The sequence below is a fragment of the Octopus sinensis genome, linkage group LG8 (genome assembly GCF_006345805.1).
Source record: "Octopus sinensis linkage group LG8, ASM634580v1, whole genome shotgun sequence".
Classification (NCBI taxonomy): Eukaryota; Metazoa; Mollusca; class Cephalopoda; order Octopoda; family Octopodidae; genus Octopus; species Octopus sinensis.
In genome coordinates, this window is record NC_043004.1 from 76,019,663 (window position 1) to 76,043,657 (window position 23,995).

At 38.3% G+C, this 23,995-nt stretch overlaps 1 protein-coding gene across 3 annotated transcripts in view; it reads right to left on the reverse strand.

Annotated features, from left to right (window-relative positions):
- Positions 1-7,865: 7,865 nt before the first annotated feature.
- LOC115215064 overlaps positions 7,866-23,995 on the reverse strand; it is a 143,816-nt gene continuing 127,686 nt past the window's right edge. For all 3 annotated transcript variants that reach the window (XM_036505475.1, XM_029784211.2, XM_029784210.2), the window contains exons 21-26: positions 22,732-22,839; positions 20,711-20,807; positions 17,544-18,873; positions 11,249-11,407; positions 9,060-9,683; positions 7,866-8,173 (exon numbers count right to left, since the gene is read on the reverse strand). In XM_036505475.1, the coding sequence (XP_036361368.1) occupies positions 7,925-8,173; positions 9,060-9,683; positions 11,249-11,407; positions 17,544-18,873; positions 20,711-20,807; positions 22,732-22,839 (2,567 nt within the window). In that variant the 3' untranslated portion in view covers positions 7,866-7,924. The remainder of the gene's footprint in view (positions 8,174-9,059; positions 9,684-11,248; positions 11,408-17,543; positions 18,874-20,710; positions 20,808-22,731; positions 22,840-23,995) is intronic.

Genomic DNA, 23,995 nt, shown 5'->3' on the forward strand with positions numbered 1-23,995 from the left:
TTTGCATTTATAGGACTATATTAACGCTTTTGGTACCAACCTGTCCAAAACTGCCTTTGATATCGTCATCGTTTAACATCCGTTTTCCATGCTGGCATGTGTTGGATGGTTTAATGATGTCTGGAGAGCTAGTGACTGTACCAGGCTCCAATCTGATCTGGCAATATTTCTACAGCTGGATGCCCTTCCTAACACCAACCACCCCGAGAGTGTAGTGGGTGCTTTTTATGTTCCTCCCAGCGCAGGAGCCAGTCAGGGATGATATTAAACCCCATCATGCAGTGTTCTTGCTATACTGGGAATAGTTTAAATATCTCTGCTGGATTTCCACTGAAACAGTAATGAAAAACATCTGCAGAAAAAGAGAAAATATATAAAACACACAACTGATCACCTCTCAGTGACCAAGGCCTTTGGCGATAAGCTGTACTTGAGAAGACCTGTTAAGTGAAATCGTGGTTGTAGCAGATACTAGTGTCACACAAATGGCACCTGTGCCAGTGGCACGTAAAAGCGCCCATTACCCTCATGGAGCGGTTGACGTTAGGAAGGACATCCAGCTGTAGAAACCATACCAAATCAGACTGGAGTCTGGTGCAGCCTTCCAGCTTGCCAGCCCTGGTCAAACTGTCCAACCCATACCCGCAAGGACAGCAGACATTAAATGATGTTTATGACTCATTGTTAATGGTGTCTCCCAAAACTGTTGTTTACTCTCGTTTTTAATTGATAAAAAAAAAAAGAAAAACGATTTTGTGATGAAATGAGTGTATGATGAACCTAGCACTGCCTTGACTGGCTTCTGTACCGGTGGCACGTAAAAAGCACCCACTACACTTTCAAAGTGGTTGGCTTTAGGAAGGGCATCCAGCTGTAGAAACACTGCCAGATCAGATTGGAGCCTGGTGCAGCCTCCTGGCTTCCCAGACCATGGTCGAACCGTCCAACCCGTGCTAGCACGGAAAACGATGATGATGAGCAAGGCCTAGACTCTTTACAGATGAGGAAATTATTGATGATATTCTTTGGATGAAGAATTTACACTTATTTAAATAATGAAATTTATTTGAACAATTAAACTGGTAGCAACTGGGGTGAACAAATATGGTGGTTGAGAGACAGGCCTGTTAATATCCTCCTGAATTTGTGATTCTGTCCATTATTTGGCCTTACTCTTGAGCTGTCTTGGCAACTATTTATTTTTTTTGCTCTGGAGCCCTGGTGGAAATTTAAGGGGCCCAGGTCATAGAGGTTAAAGGTGAACTAAATTAACACCTTTCATCAAAATTAGTTTATCTACCAGACAATAGGATAATTATGAGTTATCTTATTAAATTGTTCATTATTTTCAAAACTAATTAGAAACGAATATGGTGTATTTGAATAGGAATATAGTAACAAAAGGGTTAAAAGTTTCTTCTTGAAGTCTGGTAAAATTTCAGGGTCACTCATCTGTTATTTCTTGTAGTTTAAACAATGTCAATATTCCCTCATCATTTTTATGTATGACAAATGTAGTTTCAAATGTTTCCTGGCTAAGTATACATACCTGATATCTATATACTCCTTATATATACAGACAAGGTTTTCTTTTCTCTCCCATGTGAATATAAAAGCTACGAATGTATATAGTGTTTGATGGCATAAGACATTTTTCTCTTCACAAGATGCCTCAAAAAAAAAAATCACCCTAAAATTGGGTGTATATTACATACTTTAATGCTCCAAAAACTTATTTCCTGAACGATCAGGCATGGCTGTGTGATAAGAAGTTTGTATCCCACCAACGTTTCCAGGTTCAATCCTGCTACGTGGCACCTTGGACCAGAGTCCTCTACTAGTGTCTGGCTGACCACAGCCTTGTGAGTGGATTTGATAGATGAGTGGTTGGCGTTAGGAAGGGCATCCAGCTGTAGAAACTCTGCTAGATCAGATTGGAGCCTGGTGCAGCCATCTGGTTCGCCAGTCCTCTCTCAAATCGTCCAACCCATGCTAGCATGGAAAGCGGACGTTAAACGATAATGATGTTTATTTATAAATAATGCGGTTTTTTTATACTTTTTATTTTTCAAAATTAAGATAAACAAAATTCTTTTTTAATCTAAAATATACTCTTCATCTTCTTCAATGCTCTTCCATATCTGGTAGACTTGCAAGGCCCTTCCTCCAAAATTCACTTGTCTTTGACAAAAAATACTCCTCCAGTACTGTTCTGATCTCGTCTACAGAATTCCTCTTTTTTCCATCCAAATGATTTTGAAGACTGCAGAATAAATGAATATAGTGAAGAGGGCATCGTTTCCCATTCAAACTGCTCCAGCCTTTGGAATGTCATCCTTGCTGTATGTGGCCAAGCATTATCCTGATGGAAGAACACCTTTCATCTTGAAACCAAAGATGGTTGTTTTTCTTCTACCGCTGACTATGCCGAATATGCTCCTTTGTCACTTCCGTTATTGCTTTGAAAAAAAAACAACTTAAAATCGAACTGCACTCTTCAAAACTTGCATTAAGAATAAAATTACTACCTGCTTTATTTGCAAGTTGATACAGGTAGTTAATCTAAATCCTGTCCCCAAAAGAGGCTGAGAGAATAAGTACTGGACTTTAAAAAAAACATATTGGGGTTGATTCACTTGACTAAAATTCTTGAAGGCTGGAGCAACATTCGAGCGTGGTTGATGCCAGTGCCACCGGACTGGCACCTGTACAAGTGGCACGTAAAAAGCACCATTTGAGCGTGGCTGATGCCAGTACCGCTTGACTGGCCCTTGTACTGGTGGCACGCAAAAGCACCCACTACACTCTCGGAGTGGTTGGCATTAGGAAAGGCATCCAGCTGTAGAAACTTTGCCAGATCAGATTGGAGCCTGGTGCAGTCTTCTGGCTTGCCAGTCCCCAGTCAAACCGTCTAACCTATGCCAGCATGGAAAGCGGATGTTAAACGATGACGACGATGATGACGAATGTTGAGAACCACTAGTGTAGGGGTGGAAACAAGGTGGAGGGTGGGTGGAACAAATGAATGGAGTAGAAGTGACATAAGATCAGCTGGTTCTGAAGAAAAGCCACTGAAGTAGCAGCTGAGGGAGAAGACAGCAGTAACCCAGGAGGGGATGGGGGACAAGAAATAGGGGGGTGTTGGCAAGTAATTTCATCAGCAAGTTTTCTTTTCTTTTTTTTTTTTTTTTTTTTTTTTTTTTAGTTCTCAATCTTGTATGTTTGCATATGTGGTACTAGTACCATCCAAAATGTGAGAAGAAAAAAAAAAACCATGGGTTTCATCTGGTTTTTTAAAAAATTTTTTTTATTTTTTTTTAAGGTCAAATGTTAAGGGACAAAGCTAGCTCTGAAGAGGAAAAATTTTAATGTCTAAAAGCATATATCCGGTGTTGAAGTGCTCTACCCTTTAAGTCAAACTGCCGTTGTATACTTAAAATTAGATGGCCCAAACACATAAGCAATATGGAGCTATGGCAAAGAACAAATCAAGTTTCGATTAGGGAGCAAATATTTAAGAAAAACTGGAAGTGGATTAGTAGCACAATTAGAAAAGACACACCAAATGTAGCGAAAAGTGCTTTAAAGTGGAAACCAGATGGATATAGAAAGACAGGTAGGCCTAAGAACTCGTGGCGGGGATCAACACAAAAAGAACTAGAGAAAGAGGGACTTTCATGGCAGATTATAAGTACAGAAATTATGTGACATGGAATTCAACTATAAGTGGCCTATACTCCATGTTGGATGGTTAAAGGCGTAAAGAAAGAAGAAAAGCATATAACGGAATAAATGAAAGATTATAAAAAAGAAAATTAAAAGAATTTCTAAAAATATTTTATAAATATTTTATTAAAGAAACAACATGCATTTATAAAGATTTTCAATTTTTTTCGTATTTTTACTAATATTTCATTCAAGTATCAAATTGTATCATTATGCAAAAGGCAGAGGTTTATAAATTACACTGTGATAACAATAACAACAACAGTCCCTGGGGCGGGGGGCTGTTCCCCAGTTTTAAATAATGCTAGAATGGGATTCAGAGGAAAGAAGATTCAGCAACTATGATTGGTTATTTATTGAATTTCTTCTTACACAGGCATTAAAGCCTCATATTCACAGGGGAAGAGAGATGAGATTGCGTGATGTTTATGTCTTTCAGAGAAGCATTGAAAGAACAAAAATGAAATAAAAGTTGAATATCAAAACCAGGTTTTAGGTTAGAATTCAGCTCTCCAGGAGCTGGCTTTCATGCTAAATTTTACCCAACTACATTCTTTAACTTATACTAAAATATTAAATAAAGAAATTGATAAAAAGAAAGATGAGTATCATCTTTAGGTTTTGAGGGATTAAGATTAAATATAACCTTGCTCCTTTTCACACATATACTCTAGTTTTATATATATATACACACACACACATGCCTATATATAATTGGTTAGTTGTCCATAAGCCAGAAAAAAAGAAGCATACTTCAGCATGAAGGAGACAATGTGCTTCTAACAGCATCTCTGAAGAGTAGAAGTGACACAAGTATTGCTAAGTGCAATAGTCTGTGTGAAACTGATGGCAACGTTCTAACCTGTTATATACCATAATCAGTAATATACTGCTCAATGATATATATGTATATATAATGTGTATAAACTTATGTATAATACATAAAATTATGTTGTATATGTATGATTTTATTTATATATATACATATACAAAGAAATTAATTTACAAAAATGTATGTACAAAAATGATACTTATACAAACATAGAACTGGGAAAATAAGACACTCAGAACGGTTCTAGCGCTGGCGCCCTTGTGTCAACTATTCTGCATACTGTTGTTAAGTTACCTTTTATGTTAAGAAATACAAAAGAAGAAATAAGAAGAGAGAAAAAAACTGCTCAAAGAATGCTAGGATAGTCAGACCTGAAATTAGTTATATATAAAACATTATGGAATTAATTTGTGGAGATTTGTTAGGCTCGCAGCCACGAGGTTGGAGTGACCTTCGTTTGAAACTTTCATTATAAGCTGTGTCAAGATTATGCTGGATGACAAAAACTGGTGGAAGTAATCTTAATATACCAAGATACATTATAGTTCTAACAGTTCACGAAGAGTTATCTTTCTTGAGAAATATCACATAAATTTTCAGCTTTTATTGTCTTCACTTTAACTTTAAGAAATTCAATTTGTTGAATACATACATACATATATATATATATATATTATATATATATATATATGTCTTTTGATACTCTACAGAAACATAATGATCTAAAGAATTACGGAATGAGCACCACATCCATAAAATATCACCAACAAAATTCCCTGTGCAATCCATTCCTCTCAATGTCATGCAGTTATTTGTTGTTAGATCAGTTTTTTTTTTTTTTCCTTTTCTTGCAGGAATAAGTAAAAGACACACAAATTTATTACTGCCCAGAAGGTCACATACCAACATAATCTTTAAAAAAACAAAATAATTGAGTGTATTGGGGTTTTGTAGAATCGTATTTTGTAGAATCGCATAAAGACCCTCCTGAGATACAACAACACATACATACATATATATATATATATATCATACATATTAATTATAAACACAAACACACACCACTAGGATTCTACAGTGTCATATATATACTCACAGATGCATAGTTACATACATTCATATACACACACACACACATATATATATATACATACATACATATATATATATATATACATACATATACATACATATATATGCATACATACATATATATATATATATATATATATATATATATATATGCATACATACATATATATGCATACATACATACATATATATATATATATATAAAGTATTGCTTTTGTTTATTCTATTGTACAAAAACCTAAAAGTACTCAAACCACTTTCATATTAGAATCGTATTGTGTCAAGTCTCATTGTCTGTCTTCTGATGCACACAGTCAACCAGGAGGCTGATTGCAACTAACCTTATATATATATATATATATATATATTGATAGAAATGGTAAGACAACAAAAGAATGAAAGAGACTTCGATATTATGTGAATAGAGGAATTTATCTGTAAATGTAATATGTGACAATTATTCACTTGCCATGATAAAACTCCGAGTTTCGGATGTCAGATTGGAAATCCACGCCGCCATCTCTTCAGTTATCCGGCCATCGGAAAAACGCTCTGAAAATGACCGTTATACATGCAAACATACACATACTGTATATATATTCATACATTTATGTATACACAAACATATGTGTGTGAATGTGTCCAGTAGCATAGTAATTCGGGTCCAGTGCTTGTAAGAAGCTGCCCAACATCTAGCAACCGAGTATTTCAAAGATAACAAGGCTAGTCTTCTGGGCATATATAGAGAGCAACCATCTTTATGGAGCCCAAACCTGGACAATGAAGAAGGAATTTCAAAATCTCCTTGATTGTTGTGGACCAGGTTTCTCTTAAGGGCATGAAACATTTCATAGCACGAGCACAAGATCAATGAAGAGATTCATAGACACATTCTATCCATTTTTGCTGGCCACTACTGATGGGCCATACCATATATAACATTTTGATGATTTCTGTACTCTAAAATAGGACAAACACTACTCAACTACATTGTTACTATTGGGAAAGACACACAACATGAAATTATGGATCTATTATAGCTAAGGTGCAGCAGTCAGAGATTACTGGCACAGCATTGTGAAACACACCTGGGTTGTGACTACTTTAGAAAGTATAAACACAAGATTTACATGTGAGCTACTATAAGTTTCATGCTATGAAAATTTAGTAATTGGATGGACTTCTATAGCATACTGTATACTATCCTGCAATCATTCAAAATCCACAGGATACTACACAGCATGCTATACAAGCCTGTCCAATTACAGTATTATTCGAACATGAAACTTACAGTAGTTCATGTATAAATTTAATTTTATTAAACCATTTTTATCTTTTGCTGGATGTAGGATTTTTCTTGTTGATACCACCACCAAGGGAACAGTAAACATAGACACACACACACATGTATGTATGTATGTGTATATATAAATATATATATATGAATATTTATGTATGTATTGTATAGAAAGCAAGCAGTTTTATTGACAATCAAATTATCAAGGAAGATGAAGAATATTCCAAAGCTTCATTTCACACCAACTCACGTATATATAAATGCATGAGGACATGCACACACACACTCACGCACATACACACACACACACCTATCGGTAAAAGGCAGTGCTAGTGACAACAGCAGTTGCAGTGGTAGCAAAACCAAGAGCAGCAGGGTTTTATAGAGATCAATTATTTTATATTATATTATATTTTATTTGTGTGTGTGTATACGCATATATATATATATATATATACATATATATATATATGTATCTGTGGAAGCGCAATGGCCCAGTGGTTAGGGCAGCGGACTTGTGGTTGTAGGATCGTGGTTTCAATTCCCAGACCGGGCGTTGTGAGTGTTTATTGAGTGCAAACACCTAAATCTCCACGAGGCTCCGGCAGGGGGTGGTGGCGATCCCTGCTGTAATTTTTCGCCACAACTTTCTCTTACTCTTTCTTCTGTTGGCCTGCTCACTTAGCCAGCGGGGTGGCGTCATTTGAAGGCTAAAACAATGCGAAGCGCATTGTGACCAGTGATGTGTACCAACATCTGATAGCCTGGGCGGTCACGGTGATATATATATATATATCTATACATACACACATACTATTGTGAACCTCTGGTTTGATATTAAAAAGAAAGAAAAAAAACAAACAATATAAAGAAGAAATAATAAAAATAATGATAATAATAATAAATAAATAAAACTTATTGCTGTCACCCCTTCCCAATTTTTGTTTATTTATAGAAAGCAGTAATTGACCTGAAATTTAGGCCAGCACATGTTTGCGTACTTTGGAACGTACCACTTGTAACATAATTAGTTTTCTAGCCCCGAACTTATCACCTAACGCCACAATAGTGCTGTTGTCTTTACTCATTGTTACAAAGAACACATCCATGTTTGTATTGAAAGCACAGATCTGCGATCCTGTCTGTGTGCGCCAGAGACGTATTGTACCATCTTGGGAACCAGATGCAATCATCTCGTTATCAGATGAGATAGCAACACAAGACACCTGGAAAGACACAAGAGGGAAAGAAAAAGAAAAAAAAAAATGTTATTAAATTACTGGTTAGAAGAAGAAAAAAAATATACACACATATATATATTTCTTTACTACCCACAAGGGGCAAAACACAGAAGAGACAAACAAGGACAGACAAACAGATTAAGTCGATTACATCGACCCCAGTGTGAAACTGGTACTTAATTTATTGACCCTGAAATGATGAAAGGCAAAGTCAACCTCGGCGGAATTTGAACTCAGAACATAACGGCAGACGAAATACGGCTCTCTTGCACATGGCATCACATAAGATGCCTCTTATGCCCAGTTTTTCCCTCAAGATGCTTACACTCTATCATACATGCAGACTGACATTACACATCCAGTGGGGCATACTAGCTTCATTTCTTACAAGCCTACGCATGCCCTCTGCAGCCACAGCTCATGTTTCAATGTTGTGTAGCATGGTTGTTCACACACAGGCATCATACAATCTGCTTTTCACTCTGAGGGACAGGCACTTTGTTGTCAACAAAAGTAAAAACTCTCTGAACTTTGCCCAGCTTATTCTTTTATATATATATATATATATATATATAATATGTAGAACAAAAAGACAAATTATATATATATAATATATAGATGAGAAATTTTATATATATCATCATCATCATCGTTTAACGTCTACTTTCCATGCTAGCATGGGTTGGACGATTTTGACTGAGGGTTGGCGAGCCAGATGGTTGCACCAGGATCCATCTTGATCTGGCAGAGTTTTTAAAGCTGGATGCCCTTCCTAACGCCAACTGTAGAAACTCTACAGTTGGCGTTATATATATATAGATATAGATATAGATATAAAATATGTTGAAAAATATTTAAAACTGGGACCTACCTCTCGTGTATGACCAACCAAAGAGCTGCCCAAAACTTCATTCTTCATGTCCCAAACTTTGACAGTTCCATCAGCTGAAGCAGACACCAAAACACTAGAATCTTCAGACAGAGCTATTGCAGAGACCTCTGATGTATGCGCATGCAAACCAGAGGAAGAAAGCAGCTGGCGACTTGGCTGACCATTACGCAGGTTCCAAATGACAAGGTCTCCATTCCTTAAGCCAGTAACAGCTTCGTCTTGGGGTAAAACTGCTGTGCATTCTGGATTAGCATCCATTTTCAAGATGCTTGGTTCCACGACGTTGTAGCTGGTTAATGTCATGTCAAAGACAACAAATTCGGCGCTGTTGTCAAATGTGTTGTTGAAACCGGCGACAGCATATCTGTTGTTCTGCGATAAGCACAAGAAGCTGATGTAGTCGTTGTTGCCCACACTTGCCTCATAGCGCATCTCCTTGATGGGTTGGTTACCCAACAGATCCCATACAATGATGCTGGTGCTGTTTGCATATTTGTCGGTTCTTCCAAGGGCAACTTTATCACCGTCAGACAAAACTTGCAGAGCAGAACAATATTCCTGATCAGCCATAACCAATGGGCTTCCTGTCTTGAAATCCCAAATCTGGATGATTGAATAAAAACAAGTAAATAAATAAATAAAAAATAAAAGAGGATGAATATAAAATATAACAAAATAAATATAAATAAACATCAGGCGTAGGAGTGGCTGTCTGGTAAGTAGCTTGTTTACCAACCGCAAGGTTCTGGGTTCAGTCCTACTGAGTGGCACCTTGGGCAAGTGTCTTCTACTATAGCCTCGGGTCGACCAAAGTCTTGTGAGTGGATTTGGTAGATGGAAACTGAAAGAAGCCCGTCGTATATATGTATATGTATATATATGTATGTGTGTCAGTGTTTGTCCCCCCCAACAGCGCTTGACAACCGATGCTGGTGTCTTTACGTTCCCGTAACCTAGTTGTTCGGCAAAAGACACTGATAGAATAAGTATTAGGCTTACAAAGAATAAATCCTGGGGTTGATTTGCTTGACTAAAGGCGGTGCTTCAGCATGGCCGCAGTCAAATGACTGAAACAAGTAAAAGAGTAAACATCAATTTTGTATTCTAACTCTTATGTTAGAAATCATTTCTTTTTACTGATTACACCCAAGCATTTTAATGGAAATATGGTAAATTCCATGTTTCACTGGCGAAATCATAATTCTTTCTAATTTTTGGCATAATGTCAGTAATTTTGAAGGGAAGGGGTAAGACAACTACATTGACACCAGTGCTCAACTGGTACTTATTTTCTGAACCCTGAGAGGACGAAAGACAAAGTTGACCCCAGAATGAAAAACTGTAAGAAATGCCATTAAGCATTTTGTCCTGTTTGCTAATGACTCTCCCAGATTGCTGCCCTCACTGATGAAATCATAATAAAACTGAAACATGTTCCAAGTTATCTCCCTTAATTGTAAGAAGTGAAATATTTCCTTTCCTTTCTTTGGTGGCTCAATCGGTCACTTAAATGTTTGGTCAAGTCTACCAAGTTCTATTAAGGTTATGACAATTGTTACAATGGATTTGTAGAGGGCTTAAGTCCTGATGGTATTGTAGGGGCACTGACATGATATACTGTGTGTCTTGGGAATTTTTATAGCTGACAGAGGAATGGTACCCTCTTTGAGTGTGAACATGGCTGATTTAAAGAGAGAGAGAGAGAGGGAGAGAGAGAAAGAGAAAGAGAGAGAGAGAAAAAGAGAGAGAGAGAAAGAGAGAGAGAGAGTGAATATATATAATGGTTAGGTTCCAGCCCAGGCTTCAGCAACAAAGTTCAGCCTCCATACTTCTCGGCCCAACATCGCTGAAAAGGAAAGTGAATGAGAATGGGGAGAGAGAGGGAGGGAGAGAGTGAAGAAGAGAGAGAGAGAGAGAGAGAGAGAGCAAGAATGAGAGAGGAAAGAAGGAATGAACATAACACAGGAAGAGACTTGATTAGTCCAATCAGAAAAGATGTAGGCCAAAATTGAGCTTAGTCACATTTGAGTGCAATAAACCAACATGGTTGCTCAAAGTATTTGATCTGATGCTCCAATGACAACTGATAAAGAATTACTGGAAATGGAATAAAAAAAAAAATAACAATGAAGAAAAACAAAAAAAAAACAAGTAAAAAATGCCCTGACCTGTAGGTTCCTATTTGTCACTCCTTTCTTTGTGGAAAGTTCATTGACATCCAAGTTATCTGTATGTGCTGAACCAACAAGAAGTTGGCCATTGCAAGCAAGATGAAGGTTTGAGGCACCAACAATGTTGCCTTCCATTGCTCGAATAAGTTCACCAGTCTGAAAGGAAGTAAAAAAAAACAATCAAAGACTTATCAGAGTTCATCATTTACATTATTTACATTCGACGGATATCTGTCCTCATCTTGTTTGTTGTTAACATGTTTCGGCTGATAAACCCTCCAGCCTTCATCAGGTGTCTTGGGAAAATTTCGAACCTGGGTTCTCATTCCTAAGGTATTTTTCAATGTTAAGGAACTTGGAGATGTATATCTGTTGATAAGAGGAACATTAGCACAGGAAAAGAAGGATGAACTTGAAAAAAGATATGAAATAAAATTTAGGGACTTTGTGATTTTCACAGTGATATAGGAAAAAAAGGACAAGTAAGTGATGTTGACTGATGAGGCAGTTAACATCACTTTCACCTCTCATTTTCTACCCTTTTTCTCATCTTATCATACAATTATTTTTTTGATATTTTGTGTCCCCAATGTGTCCGCTCTGTGTAAAACCGTATGGTGAATAAACAATCATTATTATTATTATTATTGTTATTCAGGTCACTGCCTGGAATCGAACTCGGAATCTTGGGGTTAGTAACCCATGCTCTTAACCACTACGCTATATGCCCACGGACATATGGCGTAGTGGTTAAGTACAAATATCTGTCAAATGTAAATAATGTACATAATTCCTCATCTCTTAAATATAGAACTGTACTTATCAGAGTTGTTTCCTTTTTACTTTGGATCAGTTTGATTCCCACATATATTAATGCCCATTTTTCTGTTTCAACATTAGATTATTTTCTATAGTCAGTATATGGTGAAAACTTAATTACATAGCTTAATGCTTTGAGATCTGGTACCAGTAGTAATATTTAAAAAAAATTTAAGATTCTTCATATTTTTAATATAGACTATTGTTCAATAATATCAACTTCATCTGAGTGTATCTGGTACACTTATTCTATCAGCTTTATGCAGAGGAAATGTTACATTTGTTCTTTGGTATACTGGCCCCCATCCACCAAGTATACAATTGCATATACCAGATTTTTATTCAGTTGGGCAGCTATTTGCAACATCAGTAAATGTTTTATTCATTGTTTCCCTTACCAGACAGAATCTCATACAAGCAGGTGGCTGCCTGTGAATACATGCCACTGAAAAGGCCCAAAAAAGCCAAAATGCATTTGGTGTTGTGGCTGGCTGCTGCTGGGACAAGTTTTTATCTCCCTTTGATATCCCTTGCATTCTTGACACAGCACATCAATTAGAGATGTTATCTCTGGACAATTACGGCAGTAACTGGCCTATCAACTGTGTATATACATTAAGTATGATACACAGATGTTACGGTTAGACCATATTATCGTGTATGGAGTACAGGGCTGGTTACTGGGTTTCTCTGGCATATACATTCCTTCCAGGATGGGACACCAAGTGGAGGGGAGTAACATTTCGCCCGGCATGCTAATGATTCTGCCAGCTCATCACCTTTCTTTATCCTATAATAAGGTTAAATGCTCTTTCATCTTTTGCTACTCTGAGTGTGGACTCTAGAAGTTGTAGGTGTTGCAGCCACCTTTCTCTTATACTTAACCATTGCACCTATCATTTTATATCTCACTTAGCCATGACGGTTGTGACAGGTCTCTGCCAATTTGAAAGGTCTTTTATTTGTTTCAGTCATCAGACTATGGCCATGCTGGGGCACCACCTAGAAGAGTTTTTAGTTGAATGAATTGACCCCATTACTAATTTTTTTTAGGCTTGGTTCTAGTCCTATTGTTTTTTTTGCCAAACCACTAAGTTATGGGGGACATAAACAAACCAACACCAACACTGACTGTCAAGTGGAAGTGGAGGACAAACAGACACACACGTGTGTGTGTGTGTGTGTGTGTATATATACTAGCAGAATTGCCCGGCGTTGCTCGGGGCTGAATTGCTTGAAAGTACTGTTAATGATTGCACTGAATTATGATGATAATTCAGGCAAATATTGATATAAGTTTACGGTGGGAGATAAGGACTTAACGATAAAACGTGTGCCATTGCATTGTTTTGGGGGAACCAAATTCTGATGAGCATTATAGGGGCACCAACTTAAAGTTTGAGAAAGTGTGGTGGTAGTCCGGGTGCTCAAAGGAATTGAGTACCTCTATTGGATAGTTGATGACGTCCTCTGGGTCAGGAGTTGTATCGATAGACTGATATACATAGACTTCCCCAGGAATGAGTTTTAGCATTTCATCATTAATATGGTGAACAGTTTTATTCCTCGGGGCCAGTATAGCCTTTTTGCCAATCCAATCCATATTCTGATAATTAGCTTGTAGATCTGGGAACACTGCATCTCTGAGATCAGAAGGCGTCTTAACAATGGTACAAATGGAATCGATGGCAATATTACCATTTTCATCCCCTGGTATTTTGCCTTCGCCAAGTGCAAGGAGGGTGTGAGGAAATGCTGCTGATGTGATATTACGTCGCATATGAGCACGCATATTGGTGTGAAGTTTGAGAGTTACTTCCCTTTATTAAAAAAAATATGCATTAAAATGGAAAAAAATGATGGTAAATTATTTGTAAAATCATAGACTCATCGTAGACGCGCGCTAATACCCAGAAGGGCTCGATATGAATCACGACTATAAGATACCCGGTTTTGGTTAAACTGCATCGCGAAATGTGGGAGTAGTTAGGAATCTAAATCGGAGTAGACAGACACACAACCTTTCTTTTATATATAAAGATTTTCGTCCTAAAAAACATTGTATGGATTGAATGGTTACCTCTATGAAAATATATACACGCCCATTATACATACATGTGTGTATAGATGAATATATAAATACATTTAAATATCTATATACACTTTTGGGCGATCTTTCTTTTTCTTAGAGATAACTTTAGATCTTATATTCGTCCTAAAAAACTTTGTATGGAGTGAAAGGTTACCTCTATGGAAATATATACACACACATTATACATACATGTGTGTATAGATGAATATATAAATACATTTAAATATCTATATACACTTTTGGGCGATCTTTCTTTTTCTTAGAGATAACTTTAGATCTTATATTCGTCCTAAAAAACTTTGTATGGAGTGAAAGGTTACCTCTATGGAAATATATACACACACATTATACATACATCTGTGTATAGATGAATATATAAATACATTTAAATATCTATATACACTTTTGGGCGATCTTTCTGCTACTTGTATATACTTTAGATCTTATATTCGTCCTAAAAAACTTTGTATGGAGTGAAAGGTTACCGCTATGGAAATATATACACACACATTATACATAGGTGCAGGAGTGGCTGTGTGGTAAGTAGCTTGCTAACCAACCACATGGTTCCGGGTTCAGTCCCACTGCGTGGCATCTTGGGCAAGTGTCTTCTGCTATAGCCCCGGGCCGACCAATGCCTTGTGAGTGGATTTGGTAGACGGAAACTGAAAGAAGCCTGTCGTATATATGTATATATATATATATAAGTGTGTGTGTATATGTTTGTGTGTTTGTGTTTGTCCCCCTAGCATTGCTTGACAACCGATGCTGGTGTGTTTACGTTCCCGTCACTTAGCGGTTCGGCAAAAAAACCCGATAGAATAAGTACTGGGCTTACAAAGAATAAGTCCCAGCATTGCTTGACAACCGATGCTGGTGTGTTTACATTCCCATCACTTAGCGGTTCGGCAAAAAAAACCAATAGAATAAGTACTGGGCTTACAAAGAATAAGTCCCGGGGTCGATTTGCTCGACTAAAGGCGGTGCTCCAGCATGGCCGCAGTCATATGACTGAGACAAGTAAAAGAATACATCTGTGTATAGATGAATATATAAATACATTTAAATATCTATATACACTTTAGGGCGATCTTTCTGCTACTTGGATATAGGTCTTATATTCGTCGTAAAAAACTTTCCTGTCACACACTCACTCACACACACACACGCATCCTCACACACACACACACGCACACACACTCACACACACACGTTAGCTTACAATTTTATTTATATATTTGCGTGTCTATGTGTGTAAAGTGGAAGTGGGAATGTAGAGTGAAATAGTCACTCACTACAGAAAGTGAATTAGTTTCACTTTATTCGTTGCACACTGTGTGTGTGCGTTTGCGTGTGCTGTATCCCACACTAAGAGAAACATTTGACTCATACACCACAATGTGAGTTTTCTCTAAATTTTGCTTAATTGGGGTTGAAATTTTAAAAAGTAGACCTGTCACGACCCGATGCATTCTACTCTTAAAAATGCTAGGTAAATTGTAATTGAAGAAATCCTATATTGTAGATTTCTATAAGATACAAAGGGAGGCAGATAAAATCTGCCTTTTATAATAAGAGATATATAAATTTATATAAATAAGGATAAGATCGTTAATTTAAAAATAAAAGAACGATTTTATCAAGTGGTCAGCATGGAAAAAATAACCTTCAAAGGTTATTATGTATATATATATATATATATATATATTCAAAGGTTATTATATATATATATACGAGCAAAAGCCCCCCCCCCATCCAATGGATGGTGCTGAGTTGTCAAACATTTAAACAAAATTTTCTCAAAACAACTTGTCTGACCGTCCCATAGGCCTCTCCTTTGAGAAACACTGATTTAACCTAAATTTGAGACACCGTGCATTTTGCTTGCAGCTGATGTACTTGTGCATACAAATGCACGTTCCCACGGCTTTATCAATTGCATTCTCACCTGGAATCGATTTTTGTAATTTTTTCAAGACTTATACATGCCCTGATACCATTGGTATCTACATATCAAATTTGAGCGCAATCGGATGGAGGATGCCTGAGATCTGAGAAGACACACACACAGACAGACAGAATGGATTTTATATAATAGATATATACACACACACATATATACGATGAGCTTCCTTCAGTTTGTGTCAACTAAATCCACTCGCAAGGCTATGTTTTGCCTTCGGCTATAGTAGAAGACACTTGTCTAAGGTGCCACACAGTGGGACTGAACCCAGAACCATGTGGTTGGAAAGCAAACTTCTTACCACACAACCACGCTTGTGCCTATCTTAACCCTTTAGCATTCAACCCAGCCATATCGGGCTTTAATATTCACCCTGTTTTATGTTCAAACTCACCAGATCCTACCTGTCACACTTACCCTACAATGTCATTCTAAAAATAAACTCTCAGGAGTGGCTGTGTGGTAAAATGCTTGCTTCTCAACCACGTGGTCCTGAGTTCAGTCCTATTGTGTGGTACCTTGGGCAAGTGTCTTCTACTATGGTCTTGGGCTGACCAAAGCCTTGTGAGTGGATTTGGTAGATGGAAATTGAAAGAAGCCCTTTGTATATATATGTGTGTGTGTGTGTCTGTGTTTGTGCTCTCAGCATTGCTCGACAACCGATGTTGGTGTGTTTATGTCCCTGTAGCTTAGCGGTTTGGCAAAAGAGACTGTTGAAATAAGTGCTAGGATTACAAAGAATAAGCCCTGGGGTTGATTTGTTTGACTAAAGGCAGTGCTCCAGCATGGCCGCAGTCAAATGACTGAAACAAATAATAGAAAAGAACATCTTCACGATCTTGAAGCTACAAGATAATACATGATTAATTCCAAACAGAGTGCATAACGAAGCATTACGGTTGAGAGAGGGATTTGGTAGCAAAAGGGTTAAGAAAGGGTTTATTTACATTATTTACACTATTTACATTTGATGGATATTTGTCCTCATCTTGTTTGTTGTTAACATTTTTCGGCTGATATACCCTCCAGCCTTCATCAGGTGTCTTGGGGAAATTTCAAACCTGGGTTCTCATTCCTAAGGTATTCTTCAATGTTATTATTATTATTATTATTATTATCATTATTATTGTTATTGAGTGAGAGAGCAGTGCTTGCCATCAAAGTGACATTGGGGTAAAATATATAAAGCCCCCCCCCCAGTGTCACTTTGATGGCAAGCACTGCTCTCTCACTCATTATTATTATTATTATTATTATTATTATTATTATTGTTAAGGTCACTGCTTGGAATCAAACTCGGAATCTTGGGGTTAGTAGCCCGCGCTCTTAACCACTACGCCATATCTGTCGAATGTAAATAATGTACATAATTCCTCATCTCTTAAATATAGAACTGTAAGAAAGGGTTTGTTTTTTACCTGCATATTCCAAATTTGAGGAGCACCTGTTGTGGAACCAGTGACAACAGTTTTGCCATCAGAAGTCATTAAACAGCAATCAACCCTGACTCCATCTGCAATAACCACGGGTCCACCAATTGATGCCATGCTTCCACCGCCTGTATTGTAACCAGAGGCATGAGATTCGAAATTCGATGCGGAATATGACTTCATTTGGTATTGGTAAGAAGATGACAGAGTGTTGCTTCCAGAGGCATAGCCGGAGGCATCGAGAGTGTTCTGAGAGAAGATATTGTCTTGCATTGTTCCTAAACCTCGTGAACTTCCGCCACCACTCGACGCTCCTAATGTTGAATACATGGCATTGTTGTATTGCTGCTGTGAAAAACTGCCGCTTGTTGAGTGTGCCATGTTGCTTGTGTGAGTGTTAGATTCATAGTTGTAGTTTGCGACATTTTGGTCACCGCCGCCATAGCCAGCAGCGTTGTTTACATAAGCGAAATTTGAAGAACTTCCACCTCCTGCTCCAGCTGCTAAGTTGGTACTGCTGTCTGTATTCAAATTGACGGAACTCTGTTTAGCAGAGTAGTGAGCCGACGAAAACGATGTAGCAGCGCGGCCTTGTTGAGGGGTCCCGATCACGGTTCCTTTGTTTGAAAACGTGCCAGTGACGCGCAGGGTTGCCGAGTCACTGGAACCTGCGGCTGCATTATTGATCTGAGTACTGGATCCACCGCCACTACCGATGTAAGTGAAACCGGACACGCTTGATCCACCGCCACCGCCGCCGCCGCCAGCCGATCCATTAATCAGGCCCTTACTTGATGCTGCTGCACCCACGTTACCAGACGACTGTTGTATGACTGGCCCAGACGTTGGTGGGGATATGGAAATTCCACCTCCATCTGTTGTCGATGAACCCATAGCAAATCCGCCCTGGCTTAATTTTATAAGACCAAAAGCGAAACCGGCTCCAAGGACAAGCAAACCTAAGAATGTTCCAGCAGCTGCTCCAGCTCGGTCGGCTGAACCAATTCCCTCGGCAATGCTGGCCCCAGTGCCAGCACCACTGAAAGCAGAAGGTGCCGCTTTGACAGGTTGAGCAACAATGGCGGCGTAGTGAGGCACATCAACAGCTACACCAACACCACCATTTCCAGCGTCAGCTATGAGAATTCCGTTAATCCCTGGTGGAGGGACAGAGACCGGTGGTACAATCACACCACCTCCATCTCCACCACCACCACCACCACCACCACCACCATCTCCTCCTCCTCCTCCTCCTCCACCACCTGATATAGGAGGAGGAGTAGTTGTTACATGCGGAGGAATAACCACGTTTGTTCTCCTGAAATATAAAAGAAAATACAAGGAAAGTTTTAGAAATAATGCTAAAATAGATTTAAAAAAAAGTTCTGATAGAGGCATAGGTCCACATTTTAGGAGTTAAAAAACAGTTTATTAAATTAACTCCAGTAGTTAACTGGTACATGCTTCATCAATTTTTGGCGGATGAAAAGCAAGAGTGACCTTGGTGAAGTTTGAACTGAGAAAAATCAACACATATATAACTCTTAAAGTGGTGAGCTGGCAGAAACGTTAGCACGCTGGCAGAAATGCTTAGCAGTATTTCGTCTGCCATTACATTCTGAGTTCAAATTCTGCTGAGGTCAACTTTGCCTTTCATCCTTTCAGGGTCGATAAATTAAGTACTAGTTGCATATTGGGTCAATCTAATTGACTGGCTCCTTCCCGCAAAATTTTGGGCCTTGTGCCTAGAGTAGAAAATATATATATAACACTAGCTGAATTACCTGGTAATACCTGAGTAAAATAAATTAGATAAATAGGTAGATTTACAAAGACATTGACAAATAGTCCACATATTGTAGCTGGCATTATCACATGTCATAGCTTATTGTAGCTGATTTATAAACATGTGCTACAGCACCCACCACCACCTAGGAGGCTCTTGTATAGATTTTTATTGAAATGCAATTAGCCTATCACTCAAATGGATGTTAGTTTAACATGTATGCAAAGTTTCATCAAGATTGGTTTACTGGTGTAGGCAGCACGATGGTAACAGACAGAAATTGTCATTTATGTATAAGATGCTCTATGTCTGTATATTTTTCATTTTTCATTGTCATCTAGTTTCAGCTCACGAGCTGTGGCCATGCTGGGGCACTGCCATTCGTTGGGGCACCGCCATATATATATCCTTTTTTTTTTGTGAGTTACACTTTAGTATTTGAAGTTGTAGAATTTGTTCCGCTCTCTAAGATTAATATTTTCTAAAATCATGGGACATGAAACGGAATCATTCGGTACAGTTTTTGGTATTAATTGTCTCATAATACTCTTTTATTTGTTTCAGTCATTTGACAGTGGCCATGCTGGAGCACTGCCTTAAAGGGTGTTAGTTGAAGAAATCGACCCCAGGTCTTATTCTTTGTAAGCCTAGTACTTATTCAATTCATCTCTTTTACTAAACTGTTAAGTTACAGGGACATAAACACACCAGCATCGGTTATCAAGTGATGGCAGACACAAATATACACACACAAACATACATACACACACACACATATATATATATAAAATAAAAAAAATGGGACAAGAACGCAAAACATCCAGATAGACAATACAAAGAAAATAAGGATGAGTCATTCAGAGTTTTCTTTTCTCAGTCGAGTTCCAGATTATCTTTGCAATTTTGACTGGTTATACTCAAGATTGCTCCAATCTGGCCAGCCCCAAGGAAAAACTAAGCTAAGAGCATTAGATTCCTTTCGTTACTAGCCCAGCTGAAACTGGCTGTGGCTCTGAGTACAAATGTCTTGTTTTCATAAGTTTTGAATTTAAAATCTTCCACCAAACCTTAGTCATAATTTATGTTCCTAACACTAGCTTAATGATAACTAAGTTATTTTACTAAACTCTTTGTTATATTTAAAATAAACTGAAAGAAACACAGAGCATCTCAAAATAAATACAGTAACGAAAGGGTTAAAGTTGGAGAGAGAATAAGGTGGGCCTTAACCCTTTTGATACCAAACCGGCTGAAACTACCCCTGGCTTTGTAGTACAAATGTCTTGTTTTCATGAATTTTGAATTAAAATCTTCCACCAACGGGTTAAGCACCAAATCCAGTATATCTGCAATAAACCTTTTAACTTACCCTGAAAGAGAATATGGTATATCTGCAATGACGACATCACCTGATAAACTCTTTTTATTCAGTTTCTCAAACAGGAATAGATTATTGAAATTGTAACCTGGCCAAAAGAATAAAATAATAAAAGATATTAAATTTAAAAAAAAGAGAATATGATTAGAACTCAATAGAATGCAACAGGACAAAAAAATCAGAGTATGGGGACTGCCAAATGTGGAAGATGAAAAGCCCAGCAATACTTGTTATGGGGGCATTTGGAGTAATAATGAAAGAAATGGAAAAATTTGTAAATATGGTACCAACAGGTACAGCACACATTTTATGAAGCGCTCTATTAGTTTGAGTTTTATAGCATTTTCTTTGAGTACCAAAGGGGAACACCGTTAAGCGAAAAGTTAACTTTGTTAACTATTAATCCGTTAACCAAAAATTTAACTGTGCCAAGGGATGGAGAGGTTTAAGTATGATAAACGGACAGGAACTGGTGTCTTGCTGTAGAAATCTTACATGGCTATCCCAGGTGGAAGGTTGTACCCCTTGGGCAAAAGTCTTCTATTGCAAACATGAGCTGATGCAAGTCTTGTGACTGTAACTGAGTGTACAGAAACTGTACTGAAACCTGATAGAGGGAATAAACTAGTTTATGGGTGCCAGGCTTAATCTACTGCTCAATTTAACATCACCACTAAAGGTACCTCGGATGCCTTTAGTAATAATAATAATGAAATTATTGTATACAGTGCTCAGGTGCACCACAACTTGTCAAAAAGCATATACAGTAATGTACAAATGTCTGGAAAGTGAACAGTGTATGAGTCTGGTACATGCTTGCGTGTGTATGGAGGGAGAAAATCAGGTGTAGTGTTGGCGAATCTCAGGAAGCATGGAAATTTTGAAGGATGCAGTGCTCCGACAACTAACAACTGATGCCGGCAGTTTGTTCCATGCTTTAGCAACTCTTAGCGTGAAAAAATGTTTCCGAAAGTCATGGGAGCTGAGCTGTTTTCTGACTTTGTAAACATGTCCATGGGTGTTAGACAGGTGGAGTTTGAAAAGGTGCTCAGAGTTATTGTTTGTAAGATGATTAATAATTTTATGGGTGTCTGCGAAATCAGCTGCCAGACATCGGAGTTTCAATGTATCCATGCTCAGGGAAGTAAGGTGTTCAGAATATGGCAAATGCCTGATGGATGGTATTCTCTTGATTGCATGTCGCTGAACGGCTTCCAGACGATTAATATCCTGGGCAAGAGAGGAGTTCCAGACAGGTGATGCAAATTCCAGGTGAGGCCGCACCATAGCTATATAAAGCTTCAGATAGGTAGCTGGAGAGATAGCTAGAGATATCCGCTGTGTTGCAGATTTGGTCTCAGGTCAGAAGAAAACTTGATATCTTGATCTGTTCACTTCCTCCAGTTTCAAGTTGTGGAATTTGTTTCTTTCTGCTGCTTTTTATTCCCACCCGTCTGTTGCATTACCTCCCTTGGCAGCCTAACTGTTCTTTCTTCTCTCCCTTTGACAAAACCATATAAAACGGCATCAGATACAAATAGAAAAACATTTGCGACTCATAAGCTGGAGTAATCGAGCGCAATCGCTGCTGCTGCTGCTGCTTGTTTGTTTGTTTGTTTGTTAAGCGAAGGGGTCTTCGTCGCAGAGCTCGCAAGATCGCGCCTCTGGAGAAGTTCGAAATGTGGTCCTTTGCTATTCGTAAGACCCGCAGAAGAGAAAGCAGGTCAACCCCCGACACCGAGAGCATCGATGGATGGACGAATGCGCATCCAGGCTCAGCGGTTGTGTAGGAAGTCGGGGACAAGAAACAGGAAGAAAGAGTGAGAGAAAGTTGGAGCGAAAGAGTACAACGGGGGTCGCCACCACTCCCTGTTGGAGTCTCATGGAGCTTTAGGTGTTTTCACTCAATAAACACACACAACGCCTGGTCTGGGAATCGAAACCGCGATCCTCCGACTGCAAGTCCGCTGCTGTTAACCGCTTGAAGTAAAAAAGAAAGAAAAGGTACTCACCTCCAATGATACCATAAAACGGTTCTTTGTATTCACTAGCAGAGATCTTTTGAGCTGCACCCACGGTTATTGTAGTTAATTTATCAAAATAGCCAGCTGGGTAGGTATCTGCAAGTAAAAAGATTGGGTTAAGGTTTTCTAACAATGTCATAATGAACAACTGAAAATAAATGGACAAACGAGTATGTAGTGACGCTATTTTGGAAGTTTTTAGCGTGCATGCGCAGAGTTGGATTACTTCCAGTAGGCCGCCGGAAGTTCCCTCATGCGCATGTGCAGAGAACTGCCAATAGAAAGTTTTCCCGCTAGATCGGCCTTTTTGAAGCTGCAGCCCTATCGAGTGGACACGACTCAACCTTCTCTCAAGGAAAACCCAACACGTAGAGAAGCCCCCTTCTATGCGGGAATGGAGACAGCATTTTGGCTCACACAAGTTAACTATTGTGAATGGTTTTATGGACTTGGCTACCAGTTTCGCCCTGAAGAAAATATATGTGTATAGATTTTATTTTTGAATCCAGACAAAATAAAGTATTATTTATTGCTGTTGAAGATAGTTTAAGTTTTGGTTTTCCCTTCGACACAATTGAATGCAAAAGGATAAGACTGACACCCCTCAAGTGTTCCTGAGACCTTCATCCTGTTACAAGTATGATTGCTAATGCAAGTACCTCCAAAGGATCTTTGGAGTAATGTTACTTGACAGGATGTGGGTCAGAGATCAGGGGATCTCCCCAGCAGGAGCTGCTCCTTTTTTGTACTGGGAGGTCACAGCTTTGGTATCATGGAGAGGAAAGAATCACAAGATTGATTCTTCAAGCTGAGCTTTACCAGCAGGAAATCTAGCAGAAGACCAGGAATGAGACTGTTGGATAATAGACATAGTCTCAATTGGTTACGCTTGGGAATTCAGTTGGAAAGTGTAACAAGGGTGGCTTCAAGGTGAAGAAAATAACGGAGGGATGGAATAATTTGTTTTTATGACATTTCAAAATAAATCAAACAGTTGAAATACCTTTAATAATATTAATCTTCTTGTTTAGTCCAAGCTCAACCTAAACTGAGCACACCTATAGCCAAAGATAATCCAGTCTTAGCCATCTTTTCTCCCAAATGTATGGCATCTAAAAACAGACATGAGCATAGCAGTGTGGCTAAGAAGCTAGGCTTGCAACCAAATTAGGGGTGCAATACCAGTGTGCAGCACCTTGGGTAAGTGTTTTCTATAATAGACCCGAGCCAAATAACATCTTGTGAGTGAAAA